Source organism: Vulpes vulpes, chromosome 5, assembly GCF_048418805.1.
Source record: "Vulpes vulpes isolate BD-2025 chromosome 5, VulVul3, whole genome shotgun sequence".
In the NCBI taxonomy this organism is placed as follows: domain Eukaryota; kingdom Metazoa; phylum Chordata; class Mammalia; order Carnivora; family Canidae; genus Vulpes; species Vulpes vulpes.
In genome coordinates, this window is record NC_132784.1 from 54262449 (window position 1) to 54286079 (window position 23631).

Below are 23631 nucleotides of genomic sequence, written 5' to 3' on the forward strand. Positions count from 1 at the left end.
GGTGATTTGGAGACAGCCCAAAAATTGTACATTGAAGTCCTAACTCCCGGTATCTCAGAAGGTGACCATAGCAGGAAATAGGAACTTTGCAGATGCAATTAATTATGAGGAGGCCATTCTGGAGTAGGGCGGACCCCGACCCAAGATGACCGATGTCCTCACGGAAGGTGGACACTTGGGCACAGACACAGAGGGGGACAAGGGTGTGTGAGGATTAAGGAAGAGGTTGGGTGGTGTGTTTGCAAGACAAGGGATGCCAACCAGCCAGCAACCAGCAGAAGGCAAAGAGAGGGAGGCCCAGAGGAGGCTCCCCTTCACAGCCCTTAGAAGGAACCACTCATGCCTGACACCTTCATCTCCTGCTACCAGCCTCCCGAACTTCCAGCACCAGGTTTCTGTTGTTTCAGGCCCCAGTCTGTGGGATGTCCTTGCAGCAGCCTGAGCAGCGCTCGTGAGGCTGACGTAGCTCACATGCAGCATCGGTCACAGGGGCCTGCAACAACAGAGCACAGGCTCTGCCACCTGTTCAAGGTAACAGGCTGTGCTCCTGTGGCCTTGGGCATGTACGCTTACCTCCTCTCAAGGGTCACCACCACACATACCCCCACATATACCCAGTGAAGCACCTGTTATGTCACCCACTGCCTGAGCCACCCCGATGGCCTTCAGGAACATCAGATGACTTCCCGGCCACTACCTCATCCCATCATCTGTGCATACGAGATGCATTGTTTCTTCCTCTGCCTTCCAACTGAATGAATATCTGAAGCATCTTTGTTTTCCCAGTGTGAATAGGTCTACTATACCAGCCCCGTCCTCCTCCCGGGGGCAGGAATGGAAGCACAGACCAGCAGTTCGCGGAGAGACAGCTAAGGTGGCCAGCTGAAGGCCTCTATGAGACCTTCTCTTCCCCTTTCCTTTGAGGTCCAGGGAATTCCTAGGGGCCACAGAACTCCAGCCCAATGGATCCCAAACTTGGAAGAATGGTGAGTAGCCCCTCCCACACTCAGAGGCTGGGGGACCAGACGCTAGACTAGACTTCGTTTGCCTAGGGAGCATGTGTGCTGTAGCAGTGTGCCAGGTCAGCAGAGCGGATGCTCGTGTGGCCCTTGAGATGCACCACTGGAAACGTTCTTAGGTGCTCGCTGTCTCCTCTGAGGGAGGTGGTCTTTGGAAGATTTTCCAGTAGCTTATGCAGTGCCTAGCATGTGGTTGTGCCCGGTGAGTGCTGGAACCAGATGTGGCCTCGGTTGAGCCCCCAGAGCCTGCTCCAGGTGGGGCAAGCTAGGACAGATGACAGGGTACTTCTCCATACTCATTTTTTCTTCCTCAAAAGGTAATATTCATAATAAAACCACAGAGCAGAAACTCTAGCTATTGAATGCAGAAGGTGAGGTATCACTTAGAAGAAGTGATAGAAGATAGAAGGTGTGGAGACTCCTACACATTCAGGTGCAATTTGCTGCCTTTCTCACTAAACCCTGAACTCTCCCCCGGCCCCCAAAGTTCATGTGCATAGTTTTGGAGTAGGGGCCCAGGAATCTGCAGTTTAAGTGTGTTGTTCAATTAATTTTAGTAACACACTTAGTTTTAAGTGTGTTATTCAATGAGTTTAGTTTTACATACTAAAACTCACAGATACGCAGATATACATCACCGCGTTGATTTTAGGATATTTTCATGACCTCGTGAAAGAAATCTTGTACCCTTAACGATGACTTCCCGATTCCCTGATCCCTACCTCTGGCCCTGAGGAAGATTCATCTGCTTGGATCTCTTTTAGGGCTCCCTATGGTGCAGGCAGTCAGCTACTTAACAAGAAGCATTTCTGAGGGGACAAAAATAAAAGTTTATGATCAGAACAAACTCCAAACTCTGTTTTTGAGTCTAGAGGGCGATCAGTTGAGAAGATTTTTCTGGATGTTAGGTTTGGAGCATCTTTATTTTATTTATTTTTTAAAGATTTTATTCATGTATTCATGAGAGACACAGAGAAAGAAGAGAGAGAGGCAGGAACACAAGCAGAGGGAGAAGCAGGCCCCATGCAAGGAGCTCAACGTGGAACTCAACCCCAGGACTCCAGGATCACAACCCTGGGCCAAAGGCAGGTGCCAAACAGCTGAGCCACCCAAGGATCCCCTTGGAGCATCTTTAGATGGTGCAGTAGGTGTGATTCTGATGAATTCCAGCTTTGCAATTGGAGTGACGCTGGTGGTGGCGCCGGGTGTTCTAGTGAACTTCTTGCATGGCTCATGTAGCAGCAGGCAGGAAATGGTGCCTGCACATGAACCACTGCGATGATTTCTCTGAAGTTTGTAGCGCTTTGAGGAAAAGGGAAGTAGTTTTAGTTCTTAGTGATTGTAAGTCAGAAGGGTGGAAGAAAAATGCGAATATTCATATGGAGAGTTGTAGCCAGTTATTGGAGGAAACAAAAAGAATCTGGGACCCAGTCTGGTCTATAGGTGAATAACAAAACCTCAGGGACGGTGACTAGGGCTAGGACCTGATAACAGGTGCACTACAGTTCTTCACCGAAACATGCTATTGTCTTCACCGCCACCTCCATTTCTATCAGACATAAACACAGTAGAATTTATTTGTTGCTAACGTAAGTCTACTCGCATTACACTGGACCTGGGCGTTTACCTAAGTGCAGCAAGAGTAGTGATTGGTTGTATAGGTTCTTTTTAAGTTTGCTTTGCCAGAACTTTCAATAAAGAATCTCTGATTAGACTTTTAAAGTCTCTCTAGACCAGGAACTCAAGCCAAGGACTTGCCACCATTCTTCTCCTGCAGTACCTACAGATTTGGGTGAATGCCTCTCTTCTTGAGGCTCCCCAATATATATTTTAAACTAATTATTTGTTATTGAATTATAATTAACATACAGTGTTATTTTCAAGTACAAAACGTAATGATTAAACAAGCCTAGACATTACTCAGTGCTCACTGCAATAGCAAAGTCACCAAAAAAATGTTATTACTGTAGTATTGACTCTATTTCCTAGGCTGTACTTTGCATCTGTCAGTTATTTATTTTGTAACTGGTTTGTACCTCCTAATCCCTTTTATCTATTTCACCCATCCCCCACTTCCTTCTGGCAACTGCTATTTAAGAGTCTATTTTAACCGTAACCCTATAAGCAAGGGACCAGGCTGGTTTTGTGGGGGCTTTATTGGTTTGATAAAATCAACTTTAGTTCCTTTAAACTGGTCATATCTGATTCTATGCACATCATTCTCAAATATGACAATCCAGTCAAGACCTTAGCAATTAATGTTTTAAATTATATTCTCTCAAAGGAAGAAAGATTCCTATTTAGTGAATGCATTTGCCTATACACACACACACACACACGCACACACACACGCACATGAATTATATTGCCATGAAAATAAGAGCACTCAATAAGAATTTACAAATTCTGGAGGGATCAGGCAAGGAGAAAAACATAAATATTTCAATTCTGTTTACAGAAATGATTTATCAGATTACTATAAGTTAAAGATAGTTTAGGAAAAGAAAAGGGAAAAGGGTTTCCTTAATCCTAAAGGAACTGGCAATACTTCAAACAAAAAGTTTTTTAAAAAATGATAATCATCCTCAACAGGTCGCTTAGTCCCCTGTAGTTAACTTTTTGTTTTGCTCGATTCTGGTTAGAAGTTTTGTGACCACGTCAGCTCTTTCTTTTTCTGGAAATCCTTGCTCAGCCCAGTGGCAGGGTCATGGAGCTCTTCTAGTGATGCCAGCATGGAGCATTCTTGCTGCAGCTGATTACAGATATTCTGGGAAAAGAATCAGAATGAGGCAGTAATGCTAATGACAAAGACAGAAAAATAACCATGGTTAAAGATGTATTGAAAGTTCATTTTGAAATGATGGAATTGACAAAGAAATTTGTTTATTTCTGAGGCACACAGCATTTAAAAATAAACATTGGGATTATGATGGATTATAAGTACAGTACAAACATGGACAGATTTCTAGAAATTTTATAGAGTATTTTAAATACTTATATTAGTAACCATACAAATATAACCTAAAGAAGGTTAAACATCACTTTTGTTTGATAATGCTTTTTTATTTTTAAGATTTTATTTATTTATTCATGAGAGACACAGAGAAAGAGAGAGAGGCAGAGACACAGGCAGAGGGAGAAGCAGGCTCCATGCAGGGAGCCTCATGTGGGACTTGATTCCGGGACCCTAAGATCAGGCCCTGGGCTGAAGGTGGCTCTAAACCACTGAGCCACCTGGGCTGCCCTTGTTCATGCTTTTTATGTAATTTAACATATCAGATAGGCCTAATTATACATAGTTTAATATCACTCCCAAATCTTTGAGATTTTTCCAGGGATCCTCTTAAAAAGCCCAAAACTAGTTATAGGTCAAAAAGACTTCATTTAAAATTTGACTTTTGGAAGTTGTCAAAAACATCCAAAGGTTTAAAACTTGGTTAAATATTATCAAAGGTCACTGTGAAGTAATACTTGATTATCTATTTAACCAGAGTGATAACTTCAAATTTTCAAGGGCAAATCAGGAAGTTGCATAGTTTGGAAAAAGATAATAACCCCCCAAACTTTAGTTCTTTTAATACTGAGAAGATTCGACTTTCTTAAGTAATCAAGGACCTGATTAAGCAACGTAAAGAACAGGAAGTTATTTTAATAAGGCACATAGTCTTTATTTTCTGGGCAGATTAGTCAACATGTGAAAAACAGTCTTTTACAATAATCCAAAAAAGTATTGTCCTTTTAATAGAGAAAGATTATTAAATTCTAGTGTTACATAGGCACCACTATACTGTTGATATGGAAGCTCTTTTAGAAAAACTTGTAATAAATTCATTTAATTTTCACCAGTTTCACCACACAACATAAGATTTTCTTTTTTCCCCCCAACTTTTGATACTTGTTTCATTTCTATTTTTTATTCTCCTGGTTTTTAGATTTTGAAACAACTTTTAGATAACCCCTAACTAGGACAAAATCACTCTTCTTTGAGTAAGAACATATCTTCACACCTTATATACTTTTTCTTATCAAAAGCACACCTTACTTTCCTTGTGTATTTTGTAAACAGAGTTTATTTCTTTACCCTAGTTATTCTTAGCAGTTTCACTTATATGCATGGATTAGAATTCTTAACCTTTGTAACTTTGATAGCTAGTGAACATGAGGAGGTAAGCAGTTGTAAGCTGGTTGTTACATGCATAGTCTGTAGTAAATTAGCAACTTTATGAATACATCATCATAATTTCTACAGGCCTGTGCTTCCTCACAGTACAATTTATTTTCAATGTAGCAAAGGAATATGTTTACCAATAGATTCATATACCTTATCTCTCTGTAATAAGAAGCCAAAAGTAGATAAACTCATATTTAAAACATGTTTATAAATTGTATCAGTATTTTATCTTATTTAGAAATGGTCTGGATATTTAATGAGTATACATAATTTAACTTAGTATAAGATTTTGGGAACTTTTGAAGCAGATGTATTTTATAAAACCTAAGCACTGTGTGGGTTTATCTGGGAGGAGAATGGAGGTAGGATGTGCCAGTCCTCTTGGACTCTCAGGGCACCCACACAGAGCTCCTGCCTAAAGGGGCAGGCGGGTGGATTACTTACGGATGGAGAGCCTGGACCAGCTGTTGTAGTCTCACTAATTCGGGGCAGATAAGAAATGCTGCAGCAGGAGCAAGTAAGCCCCACTGCACCCCTCCCAGCCCTGTGCACAGAACGATAGGCAATTCCCATACAGTGGGTGCAAGGGACTCGTCCCCAGAGCACTTCTCTCTGCTGGCCCCTGTAATTCCTCAAGTGCCCCATATCTCAACTGCTCTTTCAAGTGATTACAATCCTCCCCATTCAGAAGTGCTCTTGTTGGAACAGAGGCACCTTTTCCGACTATGCTTGATGCCCCTGAGAAGGACCACACTCAGCTTGGGCAGCCACTGGCACACAAAGTTGGGGATGCTATTCCCTGTCTACCCCTGAAGGAATGGGGTACAGAACACCCTGAAGGAGTGAGGAGCTTGTGAAAGGAAAGAAGCCAGAGGGAGTGTGCACAGGTGGAACCTCCCAAGGATTGTAGGATGATGAGCAACCCCAGCACCCCGGGCTCCCGGAGTCGCCATACTGATATTGTGGGTGGCATCCTGTTACCAAACTGCACACCCTGTACTGTGTGCAGTCAACGGTCTCTGCAGGAGCACTGGGTGGGGCAGTGACCTAGAGCCCAGACCCTACTGACCTAGCCCTTGGTTTAGATCCTGGACTCACAGTGCTGGGCCCACAGTTATTACTCTATCCCCTGTCCTGGTCTTGGAGGCTGTGGGTATCTGGGACATGGACGTTTATGTCTTTTAAGGCATAGTAATTGCAGCTCACAGCCTTTCAGGGAGTTCTTCTTCATGCTAATCCTGCCCAACCCCTGGACTTGGGAAAGTGTGCAGTGAGGCATGTTTCCTGTGCGTCTGTGTGTGGACACTGTTCACTGAGGCTTGCACTGGGCCAGGCTGGGGAGCCCTTGCCTTTCAGGAGGCAATCACTGTAGGGACTTCTGATCAAGATTCATTGAGTTCACTCTTGAACTCTCCCATCCACTCCAAATACCCCAATTACATGTGCTCTAAATTTTTAATTAAAAACACATAGACTCAGGGGCATCCCAGGTGGCTCAGCGGTTTAGCACCGCCTTCGGCCCAGGGCATGATCTTGGAGACTCTGGATCAAGTCCCACGTTGGGCTCCTGGCATGGAGCCTGCTTCTCCCTCTGCCTGTGTCTCTGCCTCTCTCTCTCTCTCTCTCTTTCTCTCTCTCTCTCTCTCTCTCTCTCTCTGTATCTCTCATGAATAAATAAATAAAATCTTTTTAAAAAACACATAGACTCAGAAACATAATAAATATCCCTACTGAACAAAAACAGAACCAAACCTACAGAGGTGATCTGGGGCTGAAGCTGCTGCTTTGCGGGACTTTGGGTCCGAAACAGGCCATGGCCTCTGGAAATGAGACTCCCACAGAGTCATAGGTCCAATAGTGCCCCGCACAGAGGGCAGCCAGGGCCACTGCCATTGCAGAAACCGAGGGACTGGTGGGTCTCCCTGCTGGTGACACATCCCAGCCTCACTGCACAGTTTGGGAATGCTAAGCCACCAGCTTAAAACCTGATCCTAGACCAGGGATCCTGAAGTGCCAGGTGGAGGCAACCTTATCAGTCCTAGGCAGAAATAATCATGAAGGAGAATAAAACAGCTGTCATTCATGTAGAGTCTGCAGGTGAAGATCCCAAAGAATATAAATTCACAGTAAGAAAGCCCACAAATTAACTGAGAAGCGAGTTTATATCCTCTGAAACGCAAATAGGACATGTTTAAAATGGATGCAAATGATGTATGTTTAAATTCAAGAGATTGGTGATCACATGTAGAAGGCCCATATGAGCCAGGAACAGACAGATATGAAACACAACCAGTTGGAAGTCCTGAAAATGGATATTAGTAATTGGAAAAACTCTATGGTTCAGGTAAATGCATAACTGGCCACAGAAAGGGACTAATGAGTAGTCTTCAGTTTGCTAAAGGATGCTGAGGATTGAGCAAGACATGGAAATATGTCTGACACATCACAGTGAGGCCGAGAACACTGAGGAGTAAGAGAAAATCCAAAATCCCTTCGGGGAGAAGGGGAGCAGGCAGTCGGCAGCGATGATCCCCCTGCATGAGAGGTGCTGGTTGTAGATGCCCCGGCACCCAGAGGGCCTCCCCATTCAGCTGCAGCAGCTGGTGTGCACTGTGCGGGCACAGAACTGAGGGTTGCGAGGCTGTGGATTATGGACAAGGAAGGAGGGCCTCATGCAGAACGATGAGCAAATCCATTGGTGGGTTTTCAGGAAACCCTGGAGACTCTTGAGATTGCTGGGAGGGAATGAAATCAGCCCAAACTTGTATTTACACTTCCCTTGTTCATGTCACAGCTGAAATGGTCTTATCAGTGGACAGGTTTTGCTTTTTTCCATGCGGTGTTGAGATAGTAGTGGCGTCAGTGAAAGTCCCAGTATCCTTCAGATCTGTGCCTGTAATCGCTCCCTCAGTGTTGGCTGGGGTCTTATTCTGTGACAGGCACGCGGGGATATGGAGATCCTTATCTCCAAAGGTCCTGGCCCTTATACAACTTATGTCCAAGCAAGTCAGATCATTATTAAGTGAACACAGAACAGAGTAGGAAATCATGAGAAAATAAAGAGCAGGTTGTACTGGGTCAAAATGCATGTCCACCTGGAACCTCCAAATGGGACCTTATTTGCAAGTGGGGTCTTTGCAGATGTAATCAGTTAAAATGGGGTCCTACTGGAGTGGGGTGGACCCTAGAGCCACTGCCAGTGTCCCTCTGAGAAGAGAGAGGGCACAGAGACACACCCAGATGGAGGTGGGTGGAGCTGGTGTGCAGATCAGAACCTTGCAGCTGTGAGTCGGGACCCCCCCCCCAGGATGGGGAGCTGGGCCCCCAGGATGGTGAACCAGGCTCCCCAGGATGATGAGCTGAGCCCCCAGGATGGTGAACTGGGCTCCCCAGGATGGCAGCTAGCCCCACTCTCTCACAGCTCACTCGCTCCTGGAGAAGAGGCAAGGAAGGCCTCCCCTAGAGCCCTCTGAGGGAGCGTGGTCCTAACTTCCCACTGCAGAGCTGTGAGAGGATCCGCTCTGCGGCTCTGAGCCACCCCGTCAGTGGCACTTGTTCCAGTAGCCCTAGGGAACTAATATACAGGACGGAGAAACTCCTGCCGGCTCCTCAGGGCTCCCCTTGTTCCTGAACTTTCATTTTTTTTTTGAAATAAATTTTATTTTATTTTTTTATTTTTTAAATAAATTGATTTTTCATCGGTGTTCAATATGCCAACATACAGAATAACACCCAGTGCTCATCCCTTCAAGTGTCCCCCTCAGTGCCCGTCACCCATTCACCCCCACCCCCCGCCCTCCTCCCCTTCCACCACCCCTAGTTCGTTTCCCAGAGTTACGAGACTTTATGTTCTGTCTCCCTTTCTGATATTTCCTACCCTTTTCTTCTCCCTTCCCTTATATTCCCTTTCACTATTATTTATATTCCCCAAATGAATTAGACCATATAATGTTTGTCCTTCTCCAATTGACTTACTTCACTCAGCATAATACCCTCCAGTTCCATCCACGTTGAAGCAAATGGTGGGTATTTGTCGTTTCTAATGGCTGAGGAATATTCCATTGTATACATAAACCACATCTTCTTTATCCATTCATCTTTCGATGGACACCGAGGCTCCTTCCACAGTTTGGCTATTGTGGACATTGCTGCTAGAAACATTGGGGTGCAAGTGTCCCAGCATTTCATTGCATCTGAATCTTGGGGTAAATCCCCAACAGTGCAATTGCTGGGTCGTAGGGCAGGTCTATTTTTAACTCTTTGAGGAACCTCCACACAGTTTTCCAGAGTGGCTGCACCAGTTCACATTCCCACCAACAGTGCAAGAGGGTTCCCTTTTCTCCGCATCCTCTCCAACATGTGTGGTTTCCTGCCTTGTTAATTTTCCCCATTCTCACTGGTGTGAGGTGGTATCTCATTGTGGTTTTGATTTGTATTTCCCTGATGGCAAGTGATGCGGAGCATTTTCTCATGTGCATGTTGGCCATGTCCATGTCTTCCTCTGTGAGATTTCACCATACTCAAAGATAAACTCAAAATGGATGAAAGATCTAAATATGAGACAAGATTCCATCAAAATCCTAGAGGAGAATACAGGCAACACCCTTTTTGAACTCAGCCACGGTAACTTCTTGCAAGATACATCCACGAAGGCAAAAGAAACAAAAGCAAAAATGAACGATTGGGACTTCATCAGGATGAGAAGCTTTTGTACAGCAAAGGATACAGTCAACAAAACTAAAAGACAACCTACAGAATGGGAGAAGATATTTGCAAATGACGTATCAGATAAAGGGCTAGTTTCCAAGATCTATAAAGAACTTATTAAACTCAACACCAAAGAAACAAACAATCCAATCATGAAATGGGCAAAAGACCTGAACTTTCATTTGTCGTACTTTGTGTTGGGCACCACAGGCCGCCTGCAGACGCCTGATGTGTTCGGGGGGCCAGGCCTGGAACCTGCACGCTGCCCTGGGCTCTGGTCGTGAAGACGAGGAAAGCCTGTGCTTTGAAGTCAAAGCAAGTTCTCTGTGAGCTCCAGGCTGACATTCAGGAGTATGGAGGCTACTAGAGGTTTCTGGACAAACTGCCCAGCAACTCCCGACACCCCGAGCACCTCGCTCGCTCTCCCCGGTCAGCCCCGTTTCTGGGCCTGGTCTGGGTCTCCCTCCTCCCCCCCACCCCGGGCCTTCCGGGTGCTTCTCTGTTCAGCTGCCGCCAGCACCCTGATTTCTGTCGTGCCCTGAGATCCGTCAGTCACCCTGCAGGTGCTTCCATTCATCCTGAAAAGTAGAAAAGTCGGTCAGGTGAGCTTCAACGGGAGAACCCTGGCCCCCGTCTACGCACAGCCTGGAGGCCCGGAGACACAAAGTTGGCCTGGGAGCGGGGGGCAGGACCACTGATGCTTTGGGACCTGCCCCCCCAGACTGAAGGCCGAACCCAGTCTGGGTGCAGAACCAGGGGGAGTCTGGCCTCTGAGAAGCTCCCATCCAGCTCCTGCCGTGATGCTGCTGTTGGGGCTGGTGCCCCTCAGGTGTGACCTGGGGTACCTGCACACCGTGGGAGGCAGTAGGGCCTCTCCCCCCTCTCCTCCCCCCTCTGCTCCCAGCCTGCCTGGGCCCTGCTTGCAGGTGCTGGGAGCTGGCACCCTGCCAGGGGTCAGCAGGCTGCGGAAGTGCCGCGGAGCAGGACCCTCTGTGCGGGTGTTTGGGCCAGGACCGCCCGCGACTGTGGGGAATACAATAGGCCCCAAGAGTCCCTTCTGTCGCAGGCGGACAATGCCTGCTTTCTCCTTCCCTGAGGCCTACGTGGGGCGCAGACCAGAGGGAGGGAGAGAACCTTGCAGTCCCCAACAGCTCGATCATGGGACCAGCGGTCTCAGGCCCAGGATGGAGCACTGTGTGCAGAGCCCAGGGCAGAGGAGGGTCCGATGCCGTGCAGGACCTCGGGCCTGGGCCTCGGGAGGGCATACGGGTGGGCCTGTGCCGCCTGCACCCCGTGACCGCACCCAGCTCCTCCTCCATCCCCTGGCTTCTGGCAGTCTCTGCTGGAGAAACTGACGGCTTTGAGATTTTCCAGGGAGTTCTGCTCCTTGCAAGCCTCTCCTTCACCCAGGCTCCCTGTGAAAGCCACACCCCGGGCTTGCTCGTTCTTCCAGACTCATTGCCAGAGCTCGTTAATCTCTACAGGATCACCCGGTTCAGTTGAGCACCTGCAGGGGAATTAACAAGACTCCAGAGAAGCCTGGGATTGGGTTTGGGATTTTATTTTGAACCCTGGCATGGTGAGATAAAGTAGGTGAATCCTAACAAATTCATCTAAGCAGCCACCGGGCAGAGCAAGTGCTGTAGGACTGTGACACAGGCCTCCCCAGGAGACTAGGTGAGTAGAATTCTCGGTGTGCACGTCCAACCTGGCCTTGAAGTTTCTTACAGGCCAAAAAGGGTTTGGTGGATGGGGAGGAAGCTGGGGCACCAGCCTGGGGCAGGAGGGCAGTAGGGAGGCTCTGAGGAGGTGGCGCTGGATTGGGGCTGGGGGGTGCTTTACATCACAAACCTGGGCATGACATCGATAAATCTCAAGAGGTAAAGTGTTTAAAAATAAGATTTAGCACAGGGACACTTGGGAGTTTGTTCCAGATCAAAGAACGACCAGCTGGAGTTAGCAGAAGCCTGTGGAGAGAGCAAGGTTTCCTCTGGGCCGCCCCTAGCCTGGGGTTGGGCAACCTGCTTCCCCGAGAAAACAGGTTCTGCCTCCATGACCCCACGCTTCACCTTCCTGTTCCCTGGCAACCTTCTAAATCTGCAGGATTTTTTTGGGTGATTAGTTCAAGATCAAGTGTGACTATAACACATGGAGACAAACAGGAAGGAAAAGGGACATGAAGGACTCTGGAGCGGGGCAGACATGCCGCCCGGGGTCCCACCCCGGATCCAAGGGCTGGTGCACAGAGTGAGTGTCCGTGGGCCTGATGGCGAAGGACAGCAGTGCTCCGTCCCTGCATCCGTCTGCCATGCAGGGATGGGGGAGTCTTTCTGGAAGCTCAGTCCTCAGCCTGAGAAGGGAGGTGGTTCCCACTGAGACTGGAAAGATCCTGGGTCCTTGCAGTCACCCTTTACCTTCTTTGCCGGTGGCACCCTCTTCTTCACCAAATTCCTCCTTTTATTTTTCATCAGAGAGGAGCATCCAGCAAGTTTTCATGAAAATTCAATGAATGAATAATAAAAGTTCAAGTATTAATTTAGGTGTATCAGCTGTGAAAAAAATAGCTTACTCCACTTCAAAGGGCTTTTCGCGGGTGCCCAGAGCTCCATCTTCCTGCCACTGTGGGTCAGAGGACTCATTTCCTCAGAATTTATTTGTAACCTTTGGCTTCTGGCTCTGCAGCCACAGAGCTGAGCTGGATCCAGCCGCACTCCTACCAGAACGCAAGGCAAAGGGATCCCGCTCAGGGAGGCCCACTGGCACCATCTACTGGGCCAACTGCTTCATCTGTTCCTGAAGGAGCCCGGCTCCTTTTATTGTATTTTTACCTGCTGCTTCACTTCCTCTGTGGACAGGGCTTCGATGTATGACTGCTATTTTTGTGCCAACTGCATTGCGCTAGAACTCACAGGCCATACGGTTCACCCATTTCAAGTGTGCACTTCTAACGCCTTTTAGGATATCAAATTGTGTGGCCACTGCCACAATTTCAGAACATTCCAGAAAGAACCCCCTGCCCACCAGCACTCACTCCTCCCAGCAGCCCTAGGCAACCAGCAAGGCACTCTCCGTCTCAGGATTTGCCTCTTTTGGACACTTCACATCCACGGACTAGTGCATCTGTGGTATCTTATGTCTGGTTTCCTTCACTCCGTGCGGTGTGTTAAAGGTTCTTTGGTGTCGTGCATGTGTCACTCCTTCGTCAGTTTTCATGGCTGAGCAACATTCCCTCGCATGCAGACACCACATCTTGTTTATGCACTCTTCCATGGGCGCTCACTTGCACGAGCTCTACCTCTTGGCTGCCACGAAGAACTCTGCCCCAGGTCATCCTGGACAAGTTCCTGTATGGCCCACGTGTCGTCACTTCTCTTGAGCGTGTACCTAGGAGTCGAACTGCAGGGTCATACGGTGACCGTGTGTAAGCATTCGAGGGCCTGGCAGCCTGGCTTCCACAGCAGTGCCTCAGTTTACATCCTCCCCATCGGTGCAGGAAGGGGGCACTCCCTTCACATCCCCACCTATGCTTGTTCTTATCTCACTTCTTGATTTTAACTGATCCTGGCTCATGGGTGTGAAGTGATTTTCACCTCCCTGATGCCTAATGATGTTGAGCATCTTTCCATGTGCTTATTGGCCGTTGGCATATTTTCTTTGGAGAAATGTCTGTTCAAATCCTTTGCCCATTTTTAAACTGGGGTAGTGTGTATTTTATTAGGGAGCTGCAGTTTCTTGTGCTGTCGACACAAGTCCTCACCTTGACCCTGCTCATGCCCAGAACCAGAGGCCAAGAGGAAATCGTCTGAAATGGTTCTGTTGTAAAAATGTGCAAAAAACCCAGAAGGAAGAGCTGGGTGGGAAGAAGAGCATTAGTGTAGCTCTGACCTTGCTTGGCCTACCCTCATCTGGACCTAATTTTTCTGCTCTGGGCCCAGCCTGGAGCCTACCGTGGGGATGGAGGGATGGCTGGGAAGTGGCCAAAGGGGAGGGCAGAGGCTGGGGTCTCAGGCACGTCCCATGTTTACAGGCAAGGTAAGGAAGGGTCGCTCAGAGACAGAAGCAGAGGGGCCAGAAGGATTTGCAGGAAGACCAGAGAGATGGGCTGAGGTTCCCAGGCAGAGAGAGTGGCTAACAGTATCTAAGTGATTGCTAGGGCCTCTGTGTCATTTATCACAGCATGGCTTATGAGTTTCTTTTGAACATCCTCTACCTTCAGGAGCAGATGGGAGAAACCCACAATACCACACAGGATTGTAGAGAGTCCTTACAAAATATATATATATTTTGTATAAATATATATATATATATATATATATATATATATATATATATATATTTTAAGATTTATTTATTTGAAAGAGAAAGAGAAAGAAAAAACCGGGGCCAGGAAGAACGGAGGGAGAGGGAGAGATAACCTTGAAGCAGACCCTCGCTGAGCACACAGAAAGCCATGGGGCTCGATCCCAGGACCCAGAGATCACGATCGGAGCTGAAATCAACAGTTGGCCACTTAACCGACTTAGCCACCCAGGTGCCCCCAAATATTTTTTTTCCTAATAAACTGGTTGATCATACAAAAAAGTTTTATTTTGTTTTGAACTGCTTCACACTAATCTCTCTTATTGCCCTTACCACCTAGGGTATAGAGTGCCGACTTCTTTTCTCAGGAAGAGAGCCAATAGGAAAGATTGCATGGCAGGGAAAACCTAAAAGAGAAACTTGGTGCTAAAAGACAAACTTGTTTACTTGATTCCTGTCTTATTGAAATTATTTTTAAGATTTTATTTATGTATTCATGAGAGAGGAAGAGACACAGGCAGAGGGAGAAGCAGGCTCCCTGCAGGGAGCCCGACATGGGACTTGATCCCAGGACCCCGGGCTCCCACCCTGAGCTGAAGGCAGATGCTCAACCACTCAGCCCCCCAGGCATCCCTTATTGAAATTCTTAAGCATTGAAAATGAAGCATTTTGGTGGAGACATAGCAAAAAATATATTTCCTGTTCTACTACTTTTGTTATTTTAGTCCAAATGGCTGGAAGCAGCTGTGTCTGATAAAGTAAGCTTTCTTGAAGTATTTGGAAGGTTAGAAGTCCCAAATCTGGTGTTTATTTTTGCTGTCTCTCCCCTGTGGCCCACTCCAGGCATCCTCTCTTCTTGCCTCCCTGCTGCTGCTCGAGGGAGGCATGTTCTCTCCATCCTCACCACCTGCTGGGCTGTTGGAGAAGGTCTTCCAGTACATTGATCTCCACCAGGATGAGTTCGTACAGGTAGGAGAAATGGTACACGCAAAATGCTTGCATGACAGACCCTTTGGGTATCTGGGTAAATGAAGTCTTATTTGCGGAGAGGTGTGGATTTCTTTTTTTTTTTTTTTTTTTTTGCCTGAAAACTTAAGTCCATTTAAAATGTCTGTGGCTCCTCAGTGAGTTAAACGAGTAAATATTTGTCAGATTGAGGGAAGAGATCCTCTGCAGCCTTTCCTCCTAGAGAAGGCCTTCCTAGCGTGTTGGTCAGACTGTCTGAGCAGTGAAGATGCCCGAGGAGCCCACACTGGCCCTGGATCGTCCTCAGAACGCCCATTCCCCCTCTAGAGGGGCCTTTGCTGAGGTCCCTTCCTGCAAGGCCTGCTGAGACACCGCCCACCCCCAGGACACCCTCCCAGAGCCATTCCACCTGCCTACAGCTGGCTTCACGTCCAGAGTTCTGCCAAGTTCAATGTCAACGCTGTTAGGTAGCCCTTGTGCAACACACACTTCGTCTCCTCCCTTGTAATCCTCTAACTCACTACATGGCAAACTGCACATGGTGTGGGTGCACATCTTGGGGGAGAAGAGCTGGAGCCTGAGGGCAAAGACCAAGTGGAGAGGGAGGCTGGGAGCTGAGGGATGGGGGCAGGGAAGGACTGTAGCCACCATCAGCCTACAAGTCCCCTTCTCCTCCGCTGACCCTCTTGTCCCCGGGCACATGATATGTCCACTGCAGCCCGGGGACTGTGTGACATGTCACGGAGTTTTGGACACTGAGCCCCCATGCCCTGTGTGGCACACAGTTGGTGCTCAGTCTGTGCATACTGGATCAATCAGCCCCTTCTGGCGATACTCATGTGCGGACCACTGAGAAGAGTTCATGTCTCGTGCTCTCACACAGAGCTGAATGGCCAGGCCGCTGGTCCTACACTTGACCTTCACGGGATCTTTCCTGATACTCCTGGGCATATTTACTTGACATAATGCTTCCTGGGTTCTTGAAGCCCACGTGGGGACTCCACCTGTAGGTTGGAATTAGCAGTGGAGAGGGACAGTGTGCGGTGGAGATGTGTGAATTTGGGTCTTTGAGCCAAAACTCTTCTTTCTGCAACTTCCTCACATGTATCCAATCTGTTACCTTTAGGGATTCCTTGACAGCATCTGCTCTGTAAATTCCAGCTTAAGAGTGTAAAAATCAGTACTCCTTAAGGTTAAATTCATTTCTTCATAATAAAAACAAAAGTGCTACACCCAGCAAAGAGATCAAACTAAAATAAATTGGGGAATCCAAGATCAGTCACCCAAAGTATGTGTGGGTTTTGTTTTTTTTAAATAAATAAATTTATTTATTTATTATTTATGATAGACATAGAGAGAGAGAGAGAGAGAGAGGCAGAGACATAGGCAGAGGGAGATGCAGTCTCCATGCTAGGAGCCTGATGCAGGACTCGATCCCGGGACTCCAGGATCGCGCCCTGGGCCAAAGGCAGGCGCTAAACCACTGAGCCACCCAGGGATCCCCAGTATATGTGGTTTTTAATAAAAATGGTGGCTATCCCAATATGAACAACTCAAGCGCCAATAGTGGAATGTGATTGATGATTATTAATCTCCAATATTAGTTGGTGTTTATTGAGTGCCCAGTAGGGGCCAGGCATTGAGCTAAGTCTTATGCACATTGTCTAATCCTCGCGGAAAGGAATGCTTGTTTTCTTCCATGGTTCCCCTCACTTTAGTGGCCAGATGTGTGTGTTTCCCACACATCAAGCAACTGTCTAGTTCTCTGGACACCAAAGGGGCACCTCACAGTGCAACTCCCTCTGACACCCCCTGCCTGGTGTGAGCATCACTCTCCTACCCTCAGCGCCAGTGGGGGATGCCAAGTCGCACGTAGGTAGAGAGGCCCCTGGTTACTTACATATTCCAAACTGGGGCTCCCACAAACCCACTCAGGGCCTGTCATTTGCTACAGCAGCTCCAGAACTCAGGAAAACAATTATGTTTGGAGTTTGTTATGTAATTAAGGACATGATAAAGGGTAGATGTGAGCAGCCTGATGGAGAGGCACACAAGGCAGGGTCTGGAAGAAGCTTCTGTCCCCCTGGGGTTGGGGCATGCCACCCTCCCAGGCTGTAGTCACCAACCTGGAAGATCTGTGAACCCCATACTTTCCAGGGTGCTTGTGGAAGCTTCATCATGGAGGCAAGATAACCTACAGCTCCTCTTCCCTCCCCAGAGGATGCGGCGGGAGCAGGGAGCCCCCAGCTTCTAATCACAGCTTGGTCTTTCTGGTGAGGCAGCCCCCACCCCGGAGCCCACTAGAACTGCCCCATTAGAACACAATATGCTCCCGTCTCCCAGGAAGTTCCAGGGAGTTAGGAGCGCTGTGTCGGGAACCCAAGACAGAGACTGAATCTCTGAACAAAACATGCTCCTAGCACCTTTATCACATACGAAGTTAGAGGTCATAGGGGCTCTGGCCAAGAGCTCAGGACAAAGATCAACATGTGTATTTCTTGTCGTGTGACAGTATCACACTCACGGTAGCCTGCAGGTAGAGAGCTCCGCCCTCCTCGTGTGTAGGAGGGAGCTGAGGCTACCAGCTTGAACACATGCAAATCCTACACCTCCAACGGGTGGAACCGGGTACAGGAGCCAAGGCCCCCTGCCTGCCTAGCCCTGGGGACACCGCCTCCGGATTCGGGAGGTGCCAGACCTGCATGCAGAGGATGGTCAGGGGAGCCTGCAGCCCAGCTGAGGCTACTGTGTGGTTCCTAAAGTGAGTTTCGAGGACCAGAGGCCTCCAGGGCACTCGTGGGAGGCCCAGAGTCCTGCACTAGGGGCTGCCAGCCAGCTGCTCCCGGCTCCTAATAAACCAGAAGTGGTGTTTCCAGCGAGGCACAGGCCCGGGTCCTGGAAGGCAAACTTCGACCCTGCCTGTCCTGCCCTATTCTTCCTTCTTAAGCAGACGTGTCTACCTCTGGTTCTTGACCACAGCAGCCCACCTGGCAGTTACTTTGGAATATTGCGTGTTTGCCAACTCAGCCTCCAGCGCAGGTGGGGAGCGCTGGGCACCTGGTACCTCCTGCCCTCGAGGCACCGCTCGGTGAGGTGTGTCCCACCTAGAGTGGACGCTGACCCCCCTCAGGCAAATCACCTTGTCACCTTTCCTTCCAGACGCTTAAGGAGTGGGTGGCTGTGGAGAGTGACTCGGTCCAGCCCCTGCCCCACCTGAGACAAGAAGTCTTCAGGATGATGGCCCTGGCGGCAGAGCAGCTTCGGTGCCTGGGAGCCAGCGTGGACTCCGTGGACTCGGGTTTTCAGCAGGTGCCGGACGCCCCCTCCCCCCGACGAGCTGTCGTTTCTGTGCATCGGCCATGCCTTCCCTTGGGCGTGGCAAGACTGGGACCTGCTCCCATCCGATCCTCCACAGAAATGCCCCCATAATCTCGATTCCCAATAGGGCTAAAAAAAAAAATCTTGTCCCAGACAAGTCGGCATTACTGATTTCTCGTGGTGTCGGGGCAGAGGGGCAGGCGAGAGCGGATGGAGTGGGCGAGCAGAGCCAACCTTTCAGAAAGACCCCCCCTTTCCCATACTAGTCTCATCCTTCACATGTGGTTTAAATTTCTCCTAAATTGTCCCTCCCTTATGTTCACATGTACCTTTCTCAAAAGATCCGGTCTTTCATCAGAATCCCCGCTTATCGCTGTGTCCCGGTGATAAAGGGCAATCTTTTCATTGAAGCGCCGGTGGTGCCTCCTTCAGCACGGCTGAGTCTCCCCAGTGGCATGTGTTTTCCAGAACCATGTCCATCTAATTTAAGCCACCTAAGTCTGAATTCATATTGAAGAATGTGCTCAATTAAATTTACTGTTTGTCACTATGCATCCAAGGAAGCACTTTACTTTTAATTATCTATTACGTTTTAATTCAGTGTCTCATGGCACCCATTTTAGAGGTAGATAAAGTGATGACTAAAAGAATTATGTGGGCATGACAAAAACCCAACGGTAGAAACAGGACTCCTGGTGTCATGTCTGAATTTTCTGGGAGAACTAAACAACATTTTTTTTTAATGTGATGTTTTTGTTTGTTTGGTTGGTTTTTTCTTTTTTTATTTTGCAGCTGCCTGATGGTCAGACTCTCCCAATACCTCCCATCATCCTGGCTGAACTGGGGAACGATCCAAAGAAACCCACTGTGTGCTTCTATGGCCACTTGGATGTGCAGCCTGCTAGACGGGAAGATGGGTGGCTCACAGACCCTTACACACTGACAGAGGTGGATGGTCAGTGGCGCATCAGTGCTGGGTTCTTTGCAGATAAGGGACTCCCCACAAGGCTTAGCTATTGAAGATGTGACTCCTGTCCCCAGCTCCAGGACTTACCCTGTTTCTTGTTAAGAATGAACAGAATACTACCCGTTTCACAGTCCACCAGCTGTCCAATGAGGCTGGCTTTTTTCTCATTTGTGAAAGACCTATGCATACGTGATGCATGCCCCTGGGCGAATTGACTCCCATGATGGCAGTCCTTGGGAGGAAGAAGTTGTCTAAGTCACACATTTTCCTTTTTTAAAAACTAAATGTAATTATGTTTTTTTAAAGAAAAGAAGAAAGGTTAATGGAGATACACTCATACCCTTTCTTCATTCTTCTACTAATTATAAAATCTTGAAATGAGAGAGGCTATGTTATATGACATCCTGCAACAAATCCTCAGGTCTGTTTCAACGAACTTGGATAAAATAGCTAATTCCCGGTAAGGCCAAAGGGATATGCATATTTCAAATTAGTTTATATTATCTGATTAGCTGATGGCCATACTATTTGTACATAAGAAATCAGACTTTTTGACCTTGGAGCAAGATTTGTGCCTGGAAAAATAGGAAGCACTATTAAAATGATTTCCATAAAACAACCTTTGTTTTTAACTCACTCAACTTGGCAGAGGTATCTGTGCTTTTCTAAAAATTCTTCCCTCATTTTTAAAGGAAAACTTTATGGACGAGGAGCAACAGACAACAAAGGCCCTGTTTTAGCATGGATTAATGCTGTGAGCACCTTCAGAGCCCTGGAGGAGGTAGGGAACCAGCCATGTTTGGGAAGGGATGATGTCGACAACAGTGACTGTGAGGACAATGATGATAATGATGATGTTGGTAGTGAAGGTGATGATGACAGTGATGACAATGATGATGGTGACAATAAAGGTGATGGATAATGACGGTGGTATTGACAATGGAGGTGAGGATGATGATGATGACAATGACAATATGAAGGATGATGATGACGACAATGATAATGATGATGGTGATGAGGACAAAAACCATAATGATGATGATGATGTTGACAATGATGGTGAGGGCAGTGGTGACAACAACAATGATGATGGTGATAATTATGACAGTGATGATGAGGACAATGACAATCATGACAGTGATGATGACTAGGATGATGAGAATGACAACAACATCAATGAAGGTGATGACAATGACTATGATGGCAATCATGGCGATGATAATGACAGTGAAGGTGATGGCAATGACAATGACGATGATGACAACGATGAAGATGATGACAACTTCCTTCTCTTCTATTCCTCCTCCCTCCCTCCTCTCTCTCCATTTCTTCCCTTCCTTCCTTCCTTACAAGGAAGCAAGTAATATTTATAAGAAAGTTCCCATATAAAGGCCAAAATCTGCTTTGCTTTTTAACTTTCCACTCTGAAACATACATAATCACAAACAAAGCATAAGAAATGTTCACTGCTGTTGGACAAATCAGTTGATCTCTCTGAGCCTCATTAACCTAATCTGTGAACTAGGAATAGTTATTTCTGCCTCAGAAACCTGGCATGGAGTAGGTAAGGTAACACACAGAGGAACCCCAGTGCCTGTGAGTGCGAGGCCCTTTATGGGGGGGGCTGCTTCTTTTCTGGTGCCCACTGTTCTTCCATCTTCCCCTCTTCTCCTGTGTTGCTAACTGAGCACTTGAATACACCTCACACCACTGGGTTAGTTAACTAAGAGGCAGACAATTATTAATACCCATATTGCATAGATAGGGAGGTGAGTGGCCAAAAGGTAAAATGACTTATCCCAGGTCCCTTGTATGTCAGTGACAGAGAAGACACCAAAACTGAGGCCTGGCAGTTAGTTGGTCTGTCTTCCTCCCCCAACACATAGTGGTTACTGGTGTGTATTTCATTAATCACATTTTACCAGAAAATTTTTAAGCTTTCCAACTACTTCTCAGCAATTGTTTTCTAGTTAAATGTTAAAAAGAGCTTTCAAATATTAATATATCAGAACTTTAGCTTCACTTCTTAAGACACATAGAAATAAATGTGTGCAAGGGATACACTTGAACAAATCATTATCCCAAAATGTCCTTAACCAACTGAATGACCGAAGGTCACTTACTTTCTAATATATAATCCTCTACTCATCCTGCCTTTGTTAATCTTTGGTGAGTCAATCCCACTCATTAAAACTAATTAGTATGTTTGTGCTATCGTTTATCTGAATAGAATTACTTCTAGAGTTCTCCTGTGTGTGTTTTATGCTCCAGGAAGACTTTGACCTTCCCTCTCAAAGATATGAAGTTATAAATTATAAAGATACAAAAAGATCAAAACCAAATGGGGGAAAGGCACATTGTAAAAATTTTAAAGGAGCTATTCTGTGCCCTAATATTAACCAGAGGAAAAACTCAAGTTCCATTTTGCTGTAAGATCAAAGCTTTGAATAAGTTAAAAGGCAGATAGAACTCAAAGCTGAAAAATAACAGATACTTGAAATAAAAATTATCCTGGGGCTTAAACATTAGACAGTCTTTCAAAGGAAAGAGCTCTCATTCATCATACTCAGAATTATGAGGACAGAAAAGAGATTTGTAATTGAATAACCTTTCTCGAAAGGTTCCTTCTGGGGAGAAGGAGGAAAGCGTCTGTCTCCGAGGAGGCCCAGCAGAGCTTCGCAGCGTGGGTATGGCTTTTCCTGCAGGAATTCTTCCCTGGAATCATCCTTTAGGGTTCACATGGAATCCAGCAGGGTCATGCTGGAGGCCAGACACTGGGTCTTCCCTTGTATTCTCCTTCACGCTCTTGGTTATAACTCCTTTGCTGTGAACGGAGCTGTGGGGAATGTGGACAACCCGTACATTGAATGTGTGTAATAATTAATGTATTTATGTCACATGCAAACTAATTCTGGATCTGAAAAAGATGAATGGGCAAGTCGTGCAATTTTTCTGACAGAATGGTTTGTCCTGTTGTTCATTTGATTCAGGATCTCCCTGTGAATATCAAATTCATCATTGAAGGGATGGAAGAAGCTGGTTCTGTTGCCCTGGAGGAACTGGTCAGAAAGGAAAAGGATCGGTTCTTTTCCAGTGTAGACTACATCATAATTTCAGATAACCTGTGGCTCACCCAAAGGAAGCCAGCCCTCACTTACGGGACTCGAGGGAATAGTTACTTCAGGGTGGAGGTATTTGCAAGCCCCCTAAGGTGGAGGGAGGAGTCCATCCTGGGATCTTGGCAGGAAGAGAGAAAGCTCTTGGGAGAGCAAAGTTCTGACCTGGAGACATGGCCCTGGGGCCCACAGGTCTCGGGACTGGGGGATTCCAGAAGCTTCCCACACCCTGGGGCCGTTCTAGGATTCAGGGATCTGTGACTCAAACACCAGAAGGCTTAGGAGGCATGGCTGTGGAGTTTGGGGGTGAAAAGAGCAGTGCACGGGGGTGAGGAGACTGCCTGGTCAGGGGCTGGCTGCGGTGCCCTGGGGAGGAGCTCCAGGTACACAGATGGTTGGGGGAGGGGCAGGGGTGCTTCTTCCCGAGCCTCTTCTGTGCAGGTGCACAATGGCTTTGCAGAGAGAAGACTTCCGGAACATTTGTGTGTCTTGCTGTAGTTGGCCTCTGGGTGTTCCACTGAGTAGGAAGTTTGCTCACCTGCCGAGGAGCGATTGCTGGAAGTGGTTGCCATGCAGAATGGGTGGGAGGGCAGATTGGAGCACGATCAAGTGTCAGGTGGGATTCAGGGTGTAGAGTCCCTGTGCCTATCCAGTTGGGTGATTCTTAGCAGCTATGCTCAGTAGCCAGAGATGGACAAGCAGGCGGGGTTGCTGCAGGGTTGACTGAGGTCATTCTATGGGAAGTGAGGGAAGAAGAAGGAAAAAGTGAAGCACTCCCTGGTAGGGAGTAATCATAGGAGAAGATGCTGAATTCCCTCCTACATCTATTGAATTTCAGACATTGGGAGCATAGCAAAGTACTGACACAGACAGGTTGAAGCAATGAACAATGTGGGGTCAGGGGACACAGGAGGGCAACATGGGGGGAATTTGGGATGGGTCAAGTGAGGCCAAGAGCAGGTGAGGTGCAGGAAGTGACAAGAGAATGGGTGAAGGGGGATGAAGTTGGGAGTAGAAGGTGGGATAAGGCAGCTTAAGGTTTCAGAGGTGGAGCTCTGCAAACCCCAA

The 23631-nt window shown here is 47.3% G+C and overlaps 2 protein-coding genes across 5 annotated transcripts in view; one reads left to right on the forward strand and one right to left on the reverse strand.

Annotated features, from left to right (window-relative positions):
- The first annotated feature begins 720 nt into the window (after positions 1–720).
- CNDP1 (carnosine dipeptidase 1) overlaps positions 721–23631 on the forward strand; it is a 36208-nt gene continuing 13297 nt past the window's right edge. The window contains exons 1-6 of one of the 3 annotated variants that reach the window (XM_025997754.2): positions 721–986; positions 15040–15165; positions 18322–18471; positions 19273–19435; positions 20140–20228; positions 22438–22638. In XM_025997754.2, coding sequence (XP_025853539.1) covers positions 963–986; positions 15040–15165; positions 18322–18471; positions 19273–19435; positions 20140–20228; positions 22438–22638 — 753 coding nt within the window. In that variant the 5' untranslated portion in view covers positions 721–962. Of the gene's footprint in view, positions 987–9055; positions 11575–14276; positions 14429–15039; positions 15166–18321; positions 18472–19272; positions 19436–20139; positions 20229–22437; positions 22639–23631 lie in introns of those variants that run through there. The other 2 variants (XM_025997755.2, XM_072758119.1) reach the window with 2 other exon arrangements.
- The window catches only part of LOC140599011 (uncharacterized), a 42587-nt gene continuing 20882 nt past the window's right edge, over positions 1927–23631 (reverse strand). The window contains exons 3-5 of one of the 2 annotated variants that reach the window (XM_072758122.1): positions 23102–23297; positions 18810–22283; positions 1927–3786 (exon numbers count right to left, since the gene is read on the reverse strand). In XM_072758122.1, the coding sequence (XP_072614223.1) occupies positions 20212–20658 (447 nt within the window). In that variant the 5' untranslated portion in view covers positions 20659–22283; positions 23102–23297 and the 3' untranslated portion in view covers positions 1927–3786; positions 18810–20211. The remainder of the gene's footprint in view (positions 3787–18809; positions 22284–23101; positions 23298–23631) is intronic. The other variant, XR_012001588.1, reaches the window with a different exon arrangement.